Below are 15,268 nucleotides of genomic sequence, written 5' to 3'. Positions count from 1 at the left end.
CCGTTCCAACTGGGTTCTCCGGGCAGCCTCTGCTGAGGCAGAGGTGAGGGCGTGGAGGAAACCTGTTAGCCATCCCTGCGATGAGAGACCCCACACTGCAGCATCAAGGGGAGGTGGGGAAGAATGGCCTTGAACAGGAAACAAACGCCCCCAGTGAGACTAGTCCTCAGGGAATCAGCCACATGGGACAAACTGAGACGTGGTCCAGAGGATGTCCTTCATCTGCAGGGCTCCCCAGGGAGGAGGTCGCAGAACCAGGGGTCCACTTAGTCACATGCCCTTTACCTGCCATTAGACACCCTTGTAGAGTAAACCGCACAGAGTGTGGGTGCGGTTCTCTTATCCTCACGCACAATTGAACGGAAAAGTCCCTTTGCGTCTGGCCATGTGCACCTGGAGGAGGTGTCTCCTACCTGGGTTTGCAAGTTTACCTGTAGAGCTCAGAGTGGGCAAGAGCAGGTGAACAGCCACGTTCGCAGGATGCTGTCTTAGCCCGGCTGATTTCCACCTGGGAGGGCTCCACCTCACAGATACGCACACATTCACTGTCGTCTTGGGTAAAGAGTATGAGAAAGCCAGGCCGTGTCAAATGCCCAAGCAGAATAAATGCGGCTTGGCCACGTCCTCCAATACCTGCTGGAATTCCGAGGGGGCCTGGGTTGGAAGTAACCACAGTCTGGCCTGTGTTTGAAGAGGCTGAGCGCCCAGAACAGCGCGGCCAGGCTGGTTGACAAGGCACAATTTGAGCTCCGTGGCTCCCGGGAGAACCTAAGAATGCCTTCTCCCTGGGTCCTCACAGCTCAGCCGCAGGAATGAGGGGCTGGGGTCCTCTAGCGAGCGCACTTTCTTATTTATCTTGGGGTCCTATAGCAGGAGGTAGGAAGGGAATCAGGGCGTGCTTGCACAGAACAATAGAAGACTGTCCCCTAAAATAACAAACCCCTGCCCTCAGGGCTGATAAGAAGTACCCGGCCACGCTGCGCAGAGCTCAGATTCGCATCACCCCATAAAATGAGAGAAATGGCCCCCATCCATTCAGCCCAGGGGAAAAGGCCGTTTGTGCTGGTGAGGAGAGAGGAGAGGATTAAAGAATGATGACGTCAGCTTAAAGAATGTACATGCAGTGTCAGAGGGACTGCGGAGGGCACCAGGCTCTGGCTAACCAGGATTCCTCCGGGCCACGAGTTCTGAGGGTTAACAGCGGATCATTGTAGACTTGCCCAGCTATCTTCACACCAAAAACTTTTCCCCAGGCCTCCGGAATTCAGTGGCTCTGAGAGAAGGTGGCTGTGTGGGCTTTAGACCAGACAGACCTGGATTTTTATCTCAGCTCCACTACCTCCTAGCTGTGTGACCTTGGACATGTTACCTAACCTCTCTGGGTCCTAATTTCCTCATCTGTGAAGAGGAAGTAGAGATAAGAGGTGACGTTGGTGTGAGAGGCTTTATATCAGGCACACAGTAAATACACAATCAAAAGATATCATCTGTTCCTTTTGCTTCTTACCTCAACAGGGAAGGTGAGTAAAAGAGGGGCTGTGAAAGCAGCCTCCAAATCCTAGTTTTACCTCTCAGCTGGCTGTGGACCTTGGGGGAAGCTGGGCTCCTCTGTGCCTCAGTTTCCTCAGGTGTAAAATGAGAGTAATAACAGTACTGACCTCAAAGAAACCAGATGAGACCATTTGTGTAAAATGCTCACACAGTGCCTTATACAGAGTGAGCGCTTGATAAATAGAAGCTCTCGGTGTGACTTTTCCATCCTAACAACTCATTCCCGACCCCACCCAGCCCAACCTTCATTTACCCTCACATCCAATCAACACATTTCCAAGGAGACTCAGCTTTCCCTGAGATATTCCTTTCCTACCTACGTCTGGTGCCCACCATCCTGTCCCTCCCATAAAGTTAACTTTTTGGGGTCAGAGAAAGCACCAGGTAGACCTGGTGAAACTTCAGGTAGACCACGCTGAAGTTTCAAGGAAGATTTTTCCATCTATGGTGGCTTCTCATTTTTCCTTGTTGGAGAGAGACGGGTCAAACGGGTCAGATCCTGAGCCTAAGATGAACTCAGAACCAAGCGACGCAAGGTTTTTAACAAGGTTCTGCGTTTTAGTTGTTTCCTTTTAAAGTTGTTTCCAAAAGCATCCCTCATCTGCAAAGAGTCTGGATGCCAACTCGACTTTGCCCTCTGAAGTCCCTTTTAAATTCACCCTTGAAGGCACTGCTTAAAAAATGACACGTGGCTGAGAAGAGAATAAACTTCTTTCCCACTTCCGCCACCGCCCTCCACCCCCAAATTTGGATTCAATTATAAACTGGCTGATGTTGTCCTTGGGTCCTTCCCAAGATTAATTGTAAAATCAACACTAAGGGCGTTAAAAAAAAAATGAGCCTGGCTGTTTATTTACAGAGGAAGAAAAGGGAGGATAATTTCTAATACTGTTTTCTACTGTCTTCTTGTGACATCCTCGCCAGAAGCTTCAGGATAAACATGCCAGCAAACAGATCAAAACTCCAGTGTAATTCCGCAACATCAACTTTCTACTTTTCTTAAAAGCGTTTGCAATTTATTTGGATATATAACCTATTCAAATGGTGTCTCGGTGGGGCAAGAAAATACTGGGACCTCCTACAAAAGAAAGCTCATCCATAAACAAGTGAAAAAAATCAAATCCATTTGGAAACTTCAGGCACCGTTTGACAAGGAACATCTTTAAAAAGCATTTATGGGGCATCTCAGGAAATGTATGCAGTGGACAAGCTCAACTTGGCATGAATACGGTTTTACTGAACACGACACGGCTGCTCCAGGGAAGATGTGAGAATATGATCTCCCTCCCCTGCAAATATTTTATAATTGCATCAGGATATTGAAATGGAAGCTTCCAATGAAGCACGAAGCTACATGATACATAAGGTGGCTCAATACAAAGCACGTACCGGACTATAGGTAGACTTTGCAAAGGAGGCACCAAGTGCTGAGTGGCCCAACTCTTAACCCGACCCACAATCCCACCCAGCCTTGCCCACGTCAACACAAAAGAGTGGAGTTTTAGGAGATGGGAAAGGGATTTTAGAGTGGTTTACCGGAGAGAGCCGTTGAAGAGCCAAAATCCCACCTGCAAACACACCCAAGTGAGAGGGCTGGGAGGTTTCCCCCTTTATCTTAAATTGAGGGAGGGGGTCTTTGAAATCACCAAAGAATTTAATATATGTGCCTCCCCACCATTTATGGGACCACATCTACCCAATGTCTGAGGCTCAAATCTGCCACTTCCTAGCAGCTTTGACAACAAATAACGCTTGCTGAACTGGAGAGCAGCCCGCCCTCTCAGACTTCATCAGGGAAGAGATGGATGTGGCTTCCCAAGGACCAGATGGGGGTCCCACTCAAGGAGGGCCCTCAAGGCTCATCCCTTGCATGGTACCCATACCATGCATGGGCCACCTGCATGGTAACTATGGAATTCCCAATCCTGAGAAACGAGGTGGCAGCAACAAACTGGAATAGAGCCTCGTTATGGAAGATGAAGGTGAGAGATCCTTAGGGACAGAGAAGTCTCCAAACAACCCACGAAAGAGAGACCCTGCTGGAAGCATCTGCTGGGTCTAGAGAGAGACAAGGCCAACTCAAGACTGCGTAATTCGTGCAAGAATCTTCTTGCATCTTTCCCACTCCTCCCGCCCCCCTCACTTAAAAGCTCAAGGCAGAGAGAGAGCAGAACCTGACCCAGCTGTTCCCCAGCTGCAGGAGCAGGCCAGCTGAGTGGGAGGGAGAGGGCTCGACTTTAAATGAAAAATCGAAAACTCGCTCTTTTGAAATAAAATTCGCATGCCATACAACTCGCCCATTTCAAGTGTCCTGTTCAATGGGTTGCAATATTCACAGAGTTGGACATCCATCATCACGATTCATTTTAGGACCTTTTCATTACCTCAAAAGGAAACCCTGTACCTATCAGCGCTCTCCTTAGCTATCACCCCCCAGCCCCTGGCCCCCCCAGCCCTAAGCAATCATTCAACTACTTTCTGCCTCTATGGATTTGCCGATTCTGGACATTTCACACAAATGGAATCATAACAGTATGTGGTTCTCTGTGACTGGCTTCTAAGTGAAAGAACCATACACGCTGACCAGACATCCCAGCCCTGCAACTTCCTGGGTTCTTCGACAGCCCCTTCCTCCGAGGGAAGTGGTAAGGATTAAATGAGATGTGCCCAGTTAACCACTTTGTTTGAAGCAATTCACTCAGCCTCCCCAGCTCTGCCCTGAACTGGCAGAGAAACAAATCTCCCATGCCTGGCAGTGACAGGGCCCCGATTCCGATTCCATCTGAAAACCTCTGTGGGGGCGGTGCCTGTCTCCTTCACTTTCCCGTCCCCAAAGGCGCGTGGCGTGAGCCGGGCGTATCTCAGAGACTCAGCAAACGTTCATTTGTTGGCTGATGACAGAGGGAAGCAGAGAAGAGTATGCCGTGGAGCCCACGGGGGCGCGTGGCCGGTCTGTGGGCAGCGCAGTTCACGGGCTCCCCACACACGGACTTGGGCTTGGGACGGCCAGGAGGCAGTGCCAGGTGGCAGACAAACTCTGCTGCTTTCTGCTTACGTTTTATGCATTTCTTCGTTTTTCAGTTTCTTTGTCACTGACACCTGCTGCTCTGTATTGTTCTGGAGGCAAAATGTAAGGCAGAAAATATCTGGGATGCGTTGTTTCTCCCCATTCCGGCTGCTCTGTTGGGACGTGCCTTGTCCTTGGACCAGGACCGCCATCCCACTCCATCCTGGTGACCTTTCTCTTTCTCTACATTCACGACTCTTGTCATCTCCTCCCCTATGGCCAGAGGCCATGAAACTATGAAGGTGAAAATGACACAATCTTTTCAACTGATGTGCCCCAGGGAGACCCCAGGGGGCCTCGATGCAGGTAACATGGGATCTTCATACCAGAGCCTTCCGGAGATGGGGAAGCTCGTCTTTATGACGCAGGAGTGAGAGTGGATCCATTCCCAAAGTTACAGATGTTATTTCAAAGGAGGATCTTTAAATGGCAGAGAGAGTGGTTTTCCAGGGAGAGCCCAGCCTGGCTTCTGTGTGGTCTCAGAGGACAGCACGGGGTGGTGTGGGCTGGATGGGGGTACGGGGGAAGATGCAGCCTTGGGGGATAGAGTGTGTGACAAGCTTCGTCAGCCACTGTGCCCATATCCTCCTGCGGATCTTAGCTCCTCCTCTCAAGGATTCTGCCGGAGAGGCGATATCCCCTTGTTACAAAAGAAACATGGGCCAGGGAGCTGGTCCAACATCACACAGAGAGAGGGGCACAGCGGGTCCTGATGCTCGTGCTGGGACAGCTGGCGAGTACGCCATGCCCGCTCTCAGCTCGTTCCACTGCCTCCTGACCCCTGGGAAGTAGGTGTGACCTACCCCAGTCCCCAGGTGAGGGATCAAGCTCTGTGAGATGGAGGATTCTGACCCAGGTCACTCAGCCAGTCAGCGGGAGTTCAAATGCAAGTCTGTCCCTGCAAAGCCGGTGGACTCGCCCAGCCTGACTACCCGTGGACGCTGGTCAGGGGCAGGCTGGGCTCTGCGGGTGCCCCTGCCTGAGTGTCCGTCTGAAAATGGCCCGGGAGTCTCCACGGTGAAGGGGGGCACCGTGCACAAAATGGAAAAAGTAAGGATGTTCCTGTGTGGATATAAGTGTATGTGTGTGCACGCATGCGCATATTTATAACGGTGTCTGTTTATGTCGTTTCTGTGTCCGTGGACGCATGAATGGGTCTGTATCTGTGTGTCACTGTGTACATGTGTGTTTGTATCTATAGATATATATTTGTGAGTATTACTGTGTGTTCATGTCTGTGTGTACGAATGTGTGTTTGTGTGTGTATAGAGCGTGTATGTGTCTGGGTGCATGTGTGTATGTGTCGGTGTGTGCTTGTATGTTGTTGGGTGTGTATCTGCGTGACTGTGTATATGGGGTGTGCGAGTGTGTAAATAACCCCATGCATGTCAGGAGAGACTTAGGAGATTGGGTCCCCGCTACAGCAGAAAGTTATTCATTTTTTTCAGTTAATAGGAAACAAAGGAATCTTTTCTTAAAGTCCGACTCTGGGGCCCCAGAATGTAAACTTTATGTAACTACGTTTACAGTCTCTGAGGGAAGAATGTGCCTTTTGAAGATCGAGCCTGAGAAAACTTAGAATTCACTGCTGAGTTTCAAACTTTTCTGACTACTCCACAGTGAGAAATAAAGTATGTCATTGCATATATATGGGATATATGTACATGCATGTATATATTTTTCTTAAAACAATACTGACCCTTACCATGTGTAATGCACTCTGATATTTTAAATTCTTTTCTATTTCATTTTTTTAAACGCCAGCTAAACTGATGTCGCAACCCACTAATGGGACATAACCTGCAGTTTGAAAAACACTGGTCTACAGTGATTCCTCCCCCAGCTCTATATAAAGCAATTTCATCCATCCATTTACCAAACATAGAGCGGTTACTATGTGCCAACTACTTGTCTAGGTTCTTGGGAAACAAGTTTCCTGCCCTCCTGGCACTTTCATTCTAAAGGAGAAAATAAACCACAAACCCCAAAACACTTAAGATAATGTCAGGTGGCGACAATATCTCTGAAGGTAATTCAGTGGCTGCTCAGAGAGGACTTCCCGGAGGAGGTGACCTGAGTGATGAAAAGGAGCTGGCCATGGCAAGAGGCAGGGGAGAAAGGCTATCCTGTATTTTGTCTCCAGTCTCCACTGTCAAAGGTTAGAAACTGACCTTGATTCAGACACCAGTCACGATTCTGTCTGTCGCTCCCCAGCCCTGCTCTCCCCTCGCCTTTCAGCTGCATGTTGCCCCAAGTACTCCACATAAAAATTTGGCAGCCCTACACTGGCTCATAGTCATTCTTTCCCTGGAACATTTCAAAATAACATTTGGATTCCATATATATGTGTTAGCATACGGTATTTGTTTTTCTCTTTCTGACTTACACACAGACGTAGAGAATGGACTTGAGGACATGGGGAGGGGGAAGGGTAACTGGGACGAAGTGAGAGAGTGGCACGGACATATATACACTACCAAATGTAAAACAGATAGCTAGTGGGAAGCAGCTGCATAGCACAGGGAGATCAGCTCTGTGCTTTGTGACCACCTAGAGGGGTGGGATAGGGAGGGTGGGAGGGAGACACAAGAGGGAGGAGATATGGGGATATATGTATATGTATAGCTGATTCACTTTGTTATACAGCAGAAACTAACACACCATTGTAAAGCAACTATACTCCAATAAAGATGTTAAAAAAAAAAACGTTTGGTCTGATTAATTCTGTTATTAAGACAAACTCCCTGAAGACACAGTCAGTCTTGTGGAGGGTGGTTCGATCGCTCAATAAGGCTCAGAAATGAAGGGGCAGAAGGCCAGGCAATGGGGCTCAGAGAACACGTGCAGGAAAGCTCACGTCAAAAGCAGCAAAGATGGTGGGCAAGCCTCCCCCTCGAGGCTGGCATTGCTTCTCCAGGGCTGTCTGCGTGGTCAGCTCCCTCTCTGCCTTAGATTCTTGCTTAAATGCCATCTATTCAGCAAGCCTTCCCTGCCCACACTATTTAAAATGCAACTCTCCCTCCTGACTTACCTATTTGACTTGTTTATCTGGTTATCTGGCTCCTCATCTAGAATGTTAATTCTACAAGGGCCACTTTTATTCCCTAACTAGTACACAACTGGTGCTCAAAATAAATAGCTGTTGCATGGGTCAATGAATAACACTCCCATTTACTGAGCACCTGCTATGCTCTGGGCTCTGTACCAACATGGTCTCTAGTGCTCTCAGAAATTGTGCAAGGTGTGTATTATCATTCCCATTTTAGAGATGATAAGATGAAGGCTCAGAGAGACATAATAAATGCAGTGAGTAAGTGATGGATTTGGAGCTGAAACCTGGGTCTCCCTGACTTCAAACCCACCATGATGCTTTCACTCACAAAAGAAGAATGTTGCATACTAAGCGAAGTAAGTCAGAAAGAGAAAGACAAATACCATAGGATATCACTTATATGTGGAATCTAAACTACAACACAAATGAACATATCTACAAAACAAAAACAGACTCACAGACATAGAGAACAGACTTGTGGTTGCCAAGGGGGAGGTGAGAGGGGGAAGGGAAGGACTGCAAGTTTGGGACTAGCAGAGGCAAACTATTATCTATAGGATGGATAGATACCAAGGTCCTACTGTAGAGCACAGGGAACTATATTCAGTATCCTGTGATAAACCATAATGGAAAAGAATATGAACAAGAATGCATATATGTATAACTAAGTCACTTTGTTCCACAGCGGAAGTTAACACAACATTGTAGACCAACAATACTCCAATAAAATTTTTAAAAAAATAAGAATGTTGCATAAACCAGATGACCCAAACCAAGATCCTTCCAAAAGCAAGCTCCGTGGGCACAGAGCACTGTTCTTTGTTTTGCCTAAAAAGGGCGTGTTGTTCATCAGCAGCAGAGATGCTTCTCTGACAAACAGCTGGGTCAGCCCCTCCGAGTAGGAGGGTAGTTTCATGGTGTAGTTTTATTTATAAGCAGTTTCCATGCGTTTTGTTTTCCAACACACTGGGGCACATGGAACATAAACAGGCAGAAACTCTCATGCACTGAATACCCCCTACCGGGTGCCCCGCGGTTGAAGCTGGGCGTGCAGCTCTGCGTGCCTCTCGGGGTGGTCCTAGGGGACAAGGGGGCCCTGGGAGGGGACACAACAACCTTCCATTTCCCTCTGCACCTCAGGAACAAACAGCCAAGGTCGAATTAACCAGGGGAGACCTCCGAAGGCTGGCGTTCTGGGACACCAACAGAGTGGTTTTGCTTGGGGACAGCAGCTGCTTCAAATTAGAAGCTACTCTAAACAGAGAGCAGATTCACAAGGTTTTTCTGCCCTGGAGAGAGACCAAGAGAGACTCGGGCCACAGCCTTCATCTTCAGACTCTTTGGCGCAAAAGCTTCCAGTGGAGGGGTCAAGAAATGAAAGGCCAGAAGTGGTGACAGCTGAGGCAGAAGGTCCCAACGACCCCCCTTCCCTGACCAGCAGCAATTCCCAGAATGCTTGGGCAGAACCTGAGCGCCCAAGGTGAGGGCAGTGAAGCCCAGCACAAAGGGATCCTCTCTGCAGGGGAAGCCGCCTCCATCTGGTCACCTGCTCCCTCTCCCCACGGTCTCAGGCACCCCATAAGCTTGGTCAGGGGTTCAATTCCTGCCAGGAGAGCTTATCCCTGGCTTTCCTGATGTTTGAGCTTGGAGCCAGGAAGTAAGGGTTAGGCCCTGGGGAAGGGACCCAAGCAGGGGTAGTTCCCCAGGCTGGTGGAGCAGTGAGGGCAGGCAGGAGATTTTGCCTCAGAGGACACAGAAATGATGGGCTCCCAACTGTTTCTCAAACTGTTCAGTTCTCATGGGCTGTACCAGGCGGGGTGTGCACTGCCTCACCTCTACATTTTTAGTTCAACAAACCTTTGAGTTCCCACTTGGTGCCAGGCACTGGGCCAGGCCCTGGACATGTAGCCCATTGACCAACCTGAGCGTCTGCTATGAATTAGGCCCCGAAGATCCACGATAAGAACGCAGCAGTAACTAAAAGCTAATGAGCCAGGCACTGTCCTAAATGCTTTTCACATGTTAACTCATTAATCCTCAAAGCAACACAAGTGATTCCTCAGAAGCTAACCAGTGTATCTGGGGAAGCAAGACAAAGGCCAGTTGGGCGTGTGCCTGGCATGTTTGAGGAAGCACAGGGAGCCTGGAAGGAACGGGGTGGTGAGCGCCAGGCCTCCCAGGCCTCGGGGAGGACCTGGGCCTTCACAGTGAGGCGGAGGTGTGAGTGCAGGAGTGACGTGATCTGACTTACGTTCTAGAACAGCTCTGGCTAGAGCATTAGAATGTTCTTTGGTGGGGAAAAGGTTGGAAGCAAGGATAGTCCAGGCGAGACTGTAGGAAAGAGACAGCGCTGTCTGACAGCCACTGCCTTCCTGGTCTGTTTTGAAGGCAGAGCTGAGAGCAACTGTGTCTTGGCTGAACGTGTGGCATGAAAAAAGAGGGTGTCCACATGGGCTCTGAGGATTCTGCCCTGAGCAGCTGGAAGGAGGGGGCTACCAGGCGCCAAGGTGGGAGGTGTGAGCTGAGCGGCTTTCGGCAGCTCCTGGCATGTTAAATGTGCAATGTCCCATGAAGACATCCAAGAAGCAGATGGGGAGACAAGACTGGAGCCCCGGGGGCCCATGTGTCAGCCAAATAATGCTCTGAACAGGAACTACCGATGCTTCATTCAACAAATACCCTATCGTGCACCTACTATGGGCTGGCACTGTTGCAGTGAATGCAGCCAGGAACAAAAAGACAGCCCCAGCCCTGCGAGTTTCCAAGAACCAGCAGGCACGGGAGGGCACGTTGACAAGGGAAGACGCCGAGAGAGCCTGAGCGGCCAGGAGATCAGCCCTGACCACCCGCCTGCTGAGCCCCCCAGGCGCCCTGGGGCCCAGGCCCCTCCCTGGGGGCAGCGCCCAGCCGCTGCTAGTACACGAGGAGGAGGTGGACACCAGGCTCGCGTTCCATCTGAACGGTGTCCAATCTGCTGGAATCCATTATCGACTCTCACTGACCCGCTGTCTGCCCTTGGAAAGATATCTAAACTGCACTGTCTGAGCCAACGCCAGCGAGGTCGGATAGCAGGGGACCAGTTAATGTTTCCAACATGTTTTAAGACACTGCTGGGGGCAGGGACGATTCGGAGGAGGAGCTGAGGGAGAAGGGGCGGGAGATGACCCGCTGCAGTGGGCTGGAGGGCATTTGACCTCCTGGCACGAAGGGCTGTCTGAGTCCTTCCTGAAGCTTCCTGATGGACCCTGAGGAATCACCTGGGCTCAGTTCTCCAACACCCATCCCATAGGTCTGCAGCTTCGTGTCTGCGTTCAGAGCTCAGGTTCAGGGCCCCCTGGGTTTCTGACCTCGCTAACTGCGTGACTTTGGGCAAAGGACTCAACCTCTGTGTGCCTCAGTTTCCACCTCTATAAATCAGGACTGCTGTGAACTCTCACAGAATTGCTGAGAGGATTCAGTGAAATAGTACAGAGCATGATCTAGAACAATGTCTGTCACAGAGTGAAGCACTCCCCAACTGTTAGCAATTATTATTTATCGAGCGCCTAGAAGGTGCTGGCATTAGGGTGTCTTTGAAGTGGGCCACAGACAACTTGTAAATGGCAGGCAAAGGAGATGCTATCGTGACTTACCCAAGGTGGAGAAACTCTCTCCAAGGATCTCTGAAAATGGAAGAGAGAAGAATTTCTCAGCCTGCTTGTCGAACGAATAAAAGGTGGATGTTTTAGAATCCACGGTGAGCTTGGCACCCACGTGACCATGTGCTTGGTGCAGCACGTGAACCTGTGAGTCCTGCCCGCCCCAGGCCAGCCTGGCTACCAGCAGTGAGGGTCTGCTGAGTCCACCCTGACCCAACCCCGGGAGACGTCGGCCTGGAGAAGCACTGGAGCCCAGGGCTGGGGGAAGGAACCACAGGACAGTCTGTGGCCAGGGTCACATGGCTGTGCCCCTGCCATGTCCCAGCACCGCAGTGGGCGTCAGGCTCCACCTTCCCTGCCCACTCTCACCAGAACTGATCATGCAGACCGGGCCTGGGGCGGCCCAGGTCCCGGCTTCCTGTCTAATTTCCTGCTCCATCCCTGACTTCCCATCCTGAAGTCTCACCTGGAGGGACCTCGCCGGTCTCTCAAAATGCTGACCATTCCTGAATGCTGCACCTTGAGCCTCTGCTAGACTCCTGCATGATAGGGAGCTCCGTTCACCCAGGTAGCTCAGCCCACCATCCCAGCTTTAATCATCACCAGACCCCTCTTATTCTACAAGGACAGCCCACCCACGGAGTGCCTGAGGGGTACGCTTCACAGAAAGTGGCAGTCTTCTGGTTTCAACCTCAGTGATTTGTTTTTGCCTGGTTTTCAAGAATGTTGGGGAGGAAAATGTCTCATTATAGGAAAAGAAGGTTTTCAGACACATCAGAAGAAATGATCCCATCACTTGAATGGAGAGAACTGGAGGTGGTAGAAGCAGCAGAGGACTTGTGGGCAGAAAGACCTGAGTTTGGATTCACTTGGTGGTAGGTCAACCTTGGACTCGGCCTTTGAGACTCAGCTTCTCCATGTGTCAAATGGAGTCGTTATAAAGATGACATGAGACCACACGTGTAACGAACGTGTAATGGGACTAGACTATGGAAGGCATTTAGCATTATTATAACTATTGTTGTTGTTGTTCTTGTTACATTTTGCCTGGCCAGCTCCTCTGACTCTTCCTTTTTGAATCTCATGACTGCTTACCCCCTTAATCTTTTTGCTATGCCATCTTCCCTAAAAGCTGCTATAATGGGGGGAAAACTTTCTCTCTCTGGAATATGGGGCCATATCCCAATAATGTCTGGCCCAGCGTGGGTATGGAATAAAGGTTTTGCAAATGAAATCAACAGCATAATCATATATATATGAATTATGATATATAATTAATTATATACAATAATATATTACCAGGTGCCAGGTACTAATTGTGCTAATTGCTTTGCATACATTATTTTCATGTAACCCTCTCCATCTTACATGAGTTAATTATTAGCATTTTCCCCATTTTACAGATGAGGAAAATTAGGTACTGGGTTAACTTGCCCAAAGTTACATAACCAGTAAGATGCAGGGGGAGGGATTTGAACCTAGATGATCTGACTTTGTTAATTGCCCTTTTGACCACCACATGGCCGCATGAATATATAATTTTCAGTGCAAATGTAGGAGCGGGAAAACAACCTCACTGATGTTTAATCTGATAGTGCTAGAGTTGAGTCATCGATTATGTGTGATGGGATAAAAATGAATAATAAATTCCAGAAGTTATGTGGGGACAGCTGTAAGAAAGATGGGCATTGCAGCAAGACTATTCCTGGTTCTAAGTGAGACCAAGAGGCAATCTGGGAAGGGCTGCAATAGAAGATGAAATTATAGAGGGTTCCCAGTGAGGCTTCTCACCTCACCACTCAGTAAGCTGGGGACACCATTATTTCCTGCCCCCACTGAGCAATGTTTTGCAGTCCCTGGAAGTAGAGAACTAAAATCCTTTTTCCAAATCACTGAAGAGATCTAACTGGAAGCAGATAACAGGGCTCCGGTTACTCTGCTTATTTTACACATGAGAAAACTTGAGGCCCAGGGAAGTGAAACAGCTTGTCTGAGGTCCCACAGTAGATAAGAAGAAGCCACGTGTTAGTGATCAACCTCATTCATTCATTCATTCATCCATCCAACAGACACTTAATGAACACCGACTATCTGAAATTTACCGGGAGGCAAGCACCATGTTCTCCGTGACCCAACAATCCAGACCAGCGCCGTCCCACAGAGACGTAATGCAAGCCACGCTTGTACTTTACAGTGTTCTAGCAGCCACATCAAGAGTAAAAAGGAAACTGATTCACTTTGTTATAAAGCAGAAACTAACACACCATTGTAAAGCAATTATACGCCAATAAAGATGTTAAAAAAAAAAAAAAAAGAGTAAAAAGGAACAGGTGAAATCAACAATTTATTTAACTCAGTAGATCCAAAATATAATTGCTGTAATATGTCATTAATATTTGACAAATATTAACGAGGGATTTTCCTTTTCGAGGGTACCAAGTCTTTGAAATTCAGTGTGTATTTTACACTTACAGCACATCTCACTTTAGACCGACTACTGTGAGCTTCTAAAATGCAGCCTGGTCATTTATGGCGCCTAATAGGGATTGGCCAGATAGCAAGTGAGGACTCTTCTCTAATTCATAAGGACTAGGACGAGCTTGATCTGAATTAGCAAAATCTGAATTAAAGACAACGTTTGATAACATTCAGTAGAATTACTGTGAAAAACAGAGTAAACGCAAAAGAGTGCTTGCTTTAGATAAGATGTCCTGATTAAAAACAGTCATTGGCACACACTACGTTAAACTCTTTAAAAGCTAATTAATTTTCTTAAGATTAAACAAACCTTCAATCATGTCTCCGGCACTAATTTGCTCAACAGAAAACTTCCTTAACAAATAACGGACAGTTGGGTGGCAGTGGTACCTGTGCTGAACTGGTAAGTGCAGCAATGAAGGAGTTGGGAGACATTCATGAAAAGCTTTAATCAAGCACCTTCTGTATGCCAGACATGGCCCTCAGCCCTGAGGCTACAGAGGTGAATGAGGATGGGTCATGCTCTGGAAGAGGGTGCACAGTAGCTGGCAAGATAAGATGGGTAATGATGTGCAAAGCTCTATGGGAACATAGGAGGGAAAAGATCAGTTCTGCCTCAGAGCACTGGGAAAGCTCCTCAGACAGGAATTGAGCTGAGCCTCAAGCGACCACAAAGCGTTTAACAGGTGGAGACCAGGAACCTTGGCAGAGGGAGAGAGAACACTGTCATGAGTGTTCGGAGAACTGTGGGCAAGAGACTGGATGCCTGGGGTGGAGAAGGTGGAAAGGATGCTGGGGAAAGGGGCTGGAGCTGGGATGGAGAAATGCCTTGAAGGCCAGGCTAAGGCATTTGGATTCGGTCCAGCAGGTAACAGGAGCCATAACTGTAGTTACAGGGTTGCACATAGCAGGGCTTCAGTCAATGATGGATGAATAAATGGGTTGATAAATGATTGTAGGAAATGAACGGCAGTCTTAAAAGGGGGTGGGGCGGGTATTGAAGCCGGGAAGCCAGTGAGGTCGAGGGGCAGCTGTCCAGCTGAGAGGCGGGTAATGAGACTTGGACCAAGTGCTGACAGCAGATGGGAGATGAAGCACAGATGTTTTCAAATGACCCAGAGGAAGAAAATCCAGAGTTGGTGAAATTGCTGTAGGGAGTCACACTTCACTTGGCTAAAGCCAATATGCGATGTTGTTGTGCTAGAGGCTGAAAAGTCCCAGGGAAAAGAGAAGAGGCTCACGAAGCCAGAATGTCTAAGAGCCCCGCAGAAGGAAGATGCTGAATCCTGGGATTTACAAAGCATTCCTCTTCGTGGGCAGGCTGATGACACTTCTGCGCCAGCTCCTCAGTTTTTTCCTTATTTTACAATTTTTTCAATAGAGAGGCCATTCATTTGGTAAGAAATGCAACACATCTGCCAAAGCAAGTGGCTGGGAGGATACAGGGAAACAGGAGCCCTCGCCCACTGCTGGTGGGTGTCT

The 15,268-nt window shown here is 48.7% G+C and overlaps 1 protein-coding gene across 5 annotated transcripts in view; it reads right to left on the bottom strand.

Annotated features, from left to right (window-relative positions):
• The window catches only part of CHST11 (carbohydrate sulfotransferase 11), a 279,870-nt gene that overhangs the window by 47,158 nt on the left and 217,444 nt on the right, over positions 1-15,268 (bottom strand). For 3 of the 5 annotated variants that reach the window (XM_059934806.1, XM_059934808.1, XM_059934811.1), the window contains exon 3: positions 11,303-11,332. The exons of the other annotated variants lie outside the window; for them this stretch is intronic. In XM_059934806.1, the coding sequence (XP_059790789.1) occupies positions 11,303-11,332 (30 nt within the window). The remainder of the gene's footprint in view (positions 1-11,302; positions 11,333-15,268) is intronic. 5 annotated transcript variants of the gene reach the window in all.

Source organism: Balaenoptera ricei, chromosome 10 (assembly GCF_028023285.1).
Source record: "Balaenoptera ricei isolate mBalRic1 chromosome 10, mBalRic1.hap2, whole genome shotgun sequence".
Taxonomy (NCBI): domain Eukaryota; kingdom Metazoa; phylum Chordata; class Mammalia; order Artiodactyla; family Balaenopteridae; genus Balaenoptera; species Balaenoptera ricei.
The sequence above is the reverse complement of the archived record's forward strand: the minus strand, read 5'-3'. Positions and strand labels throughout refer to the sequence as shown.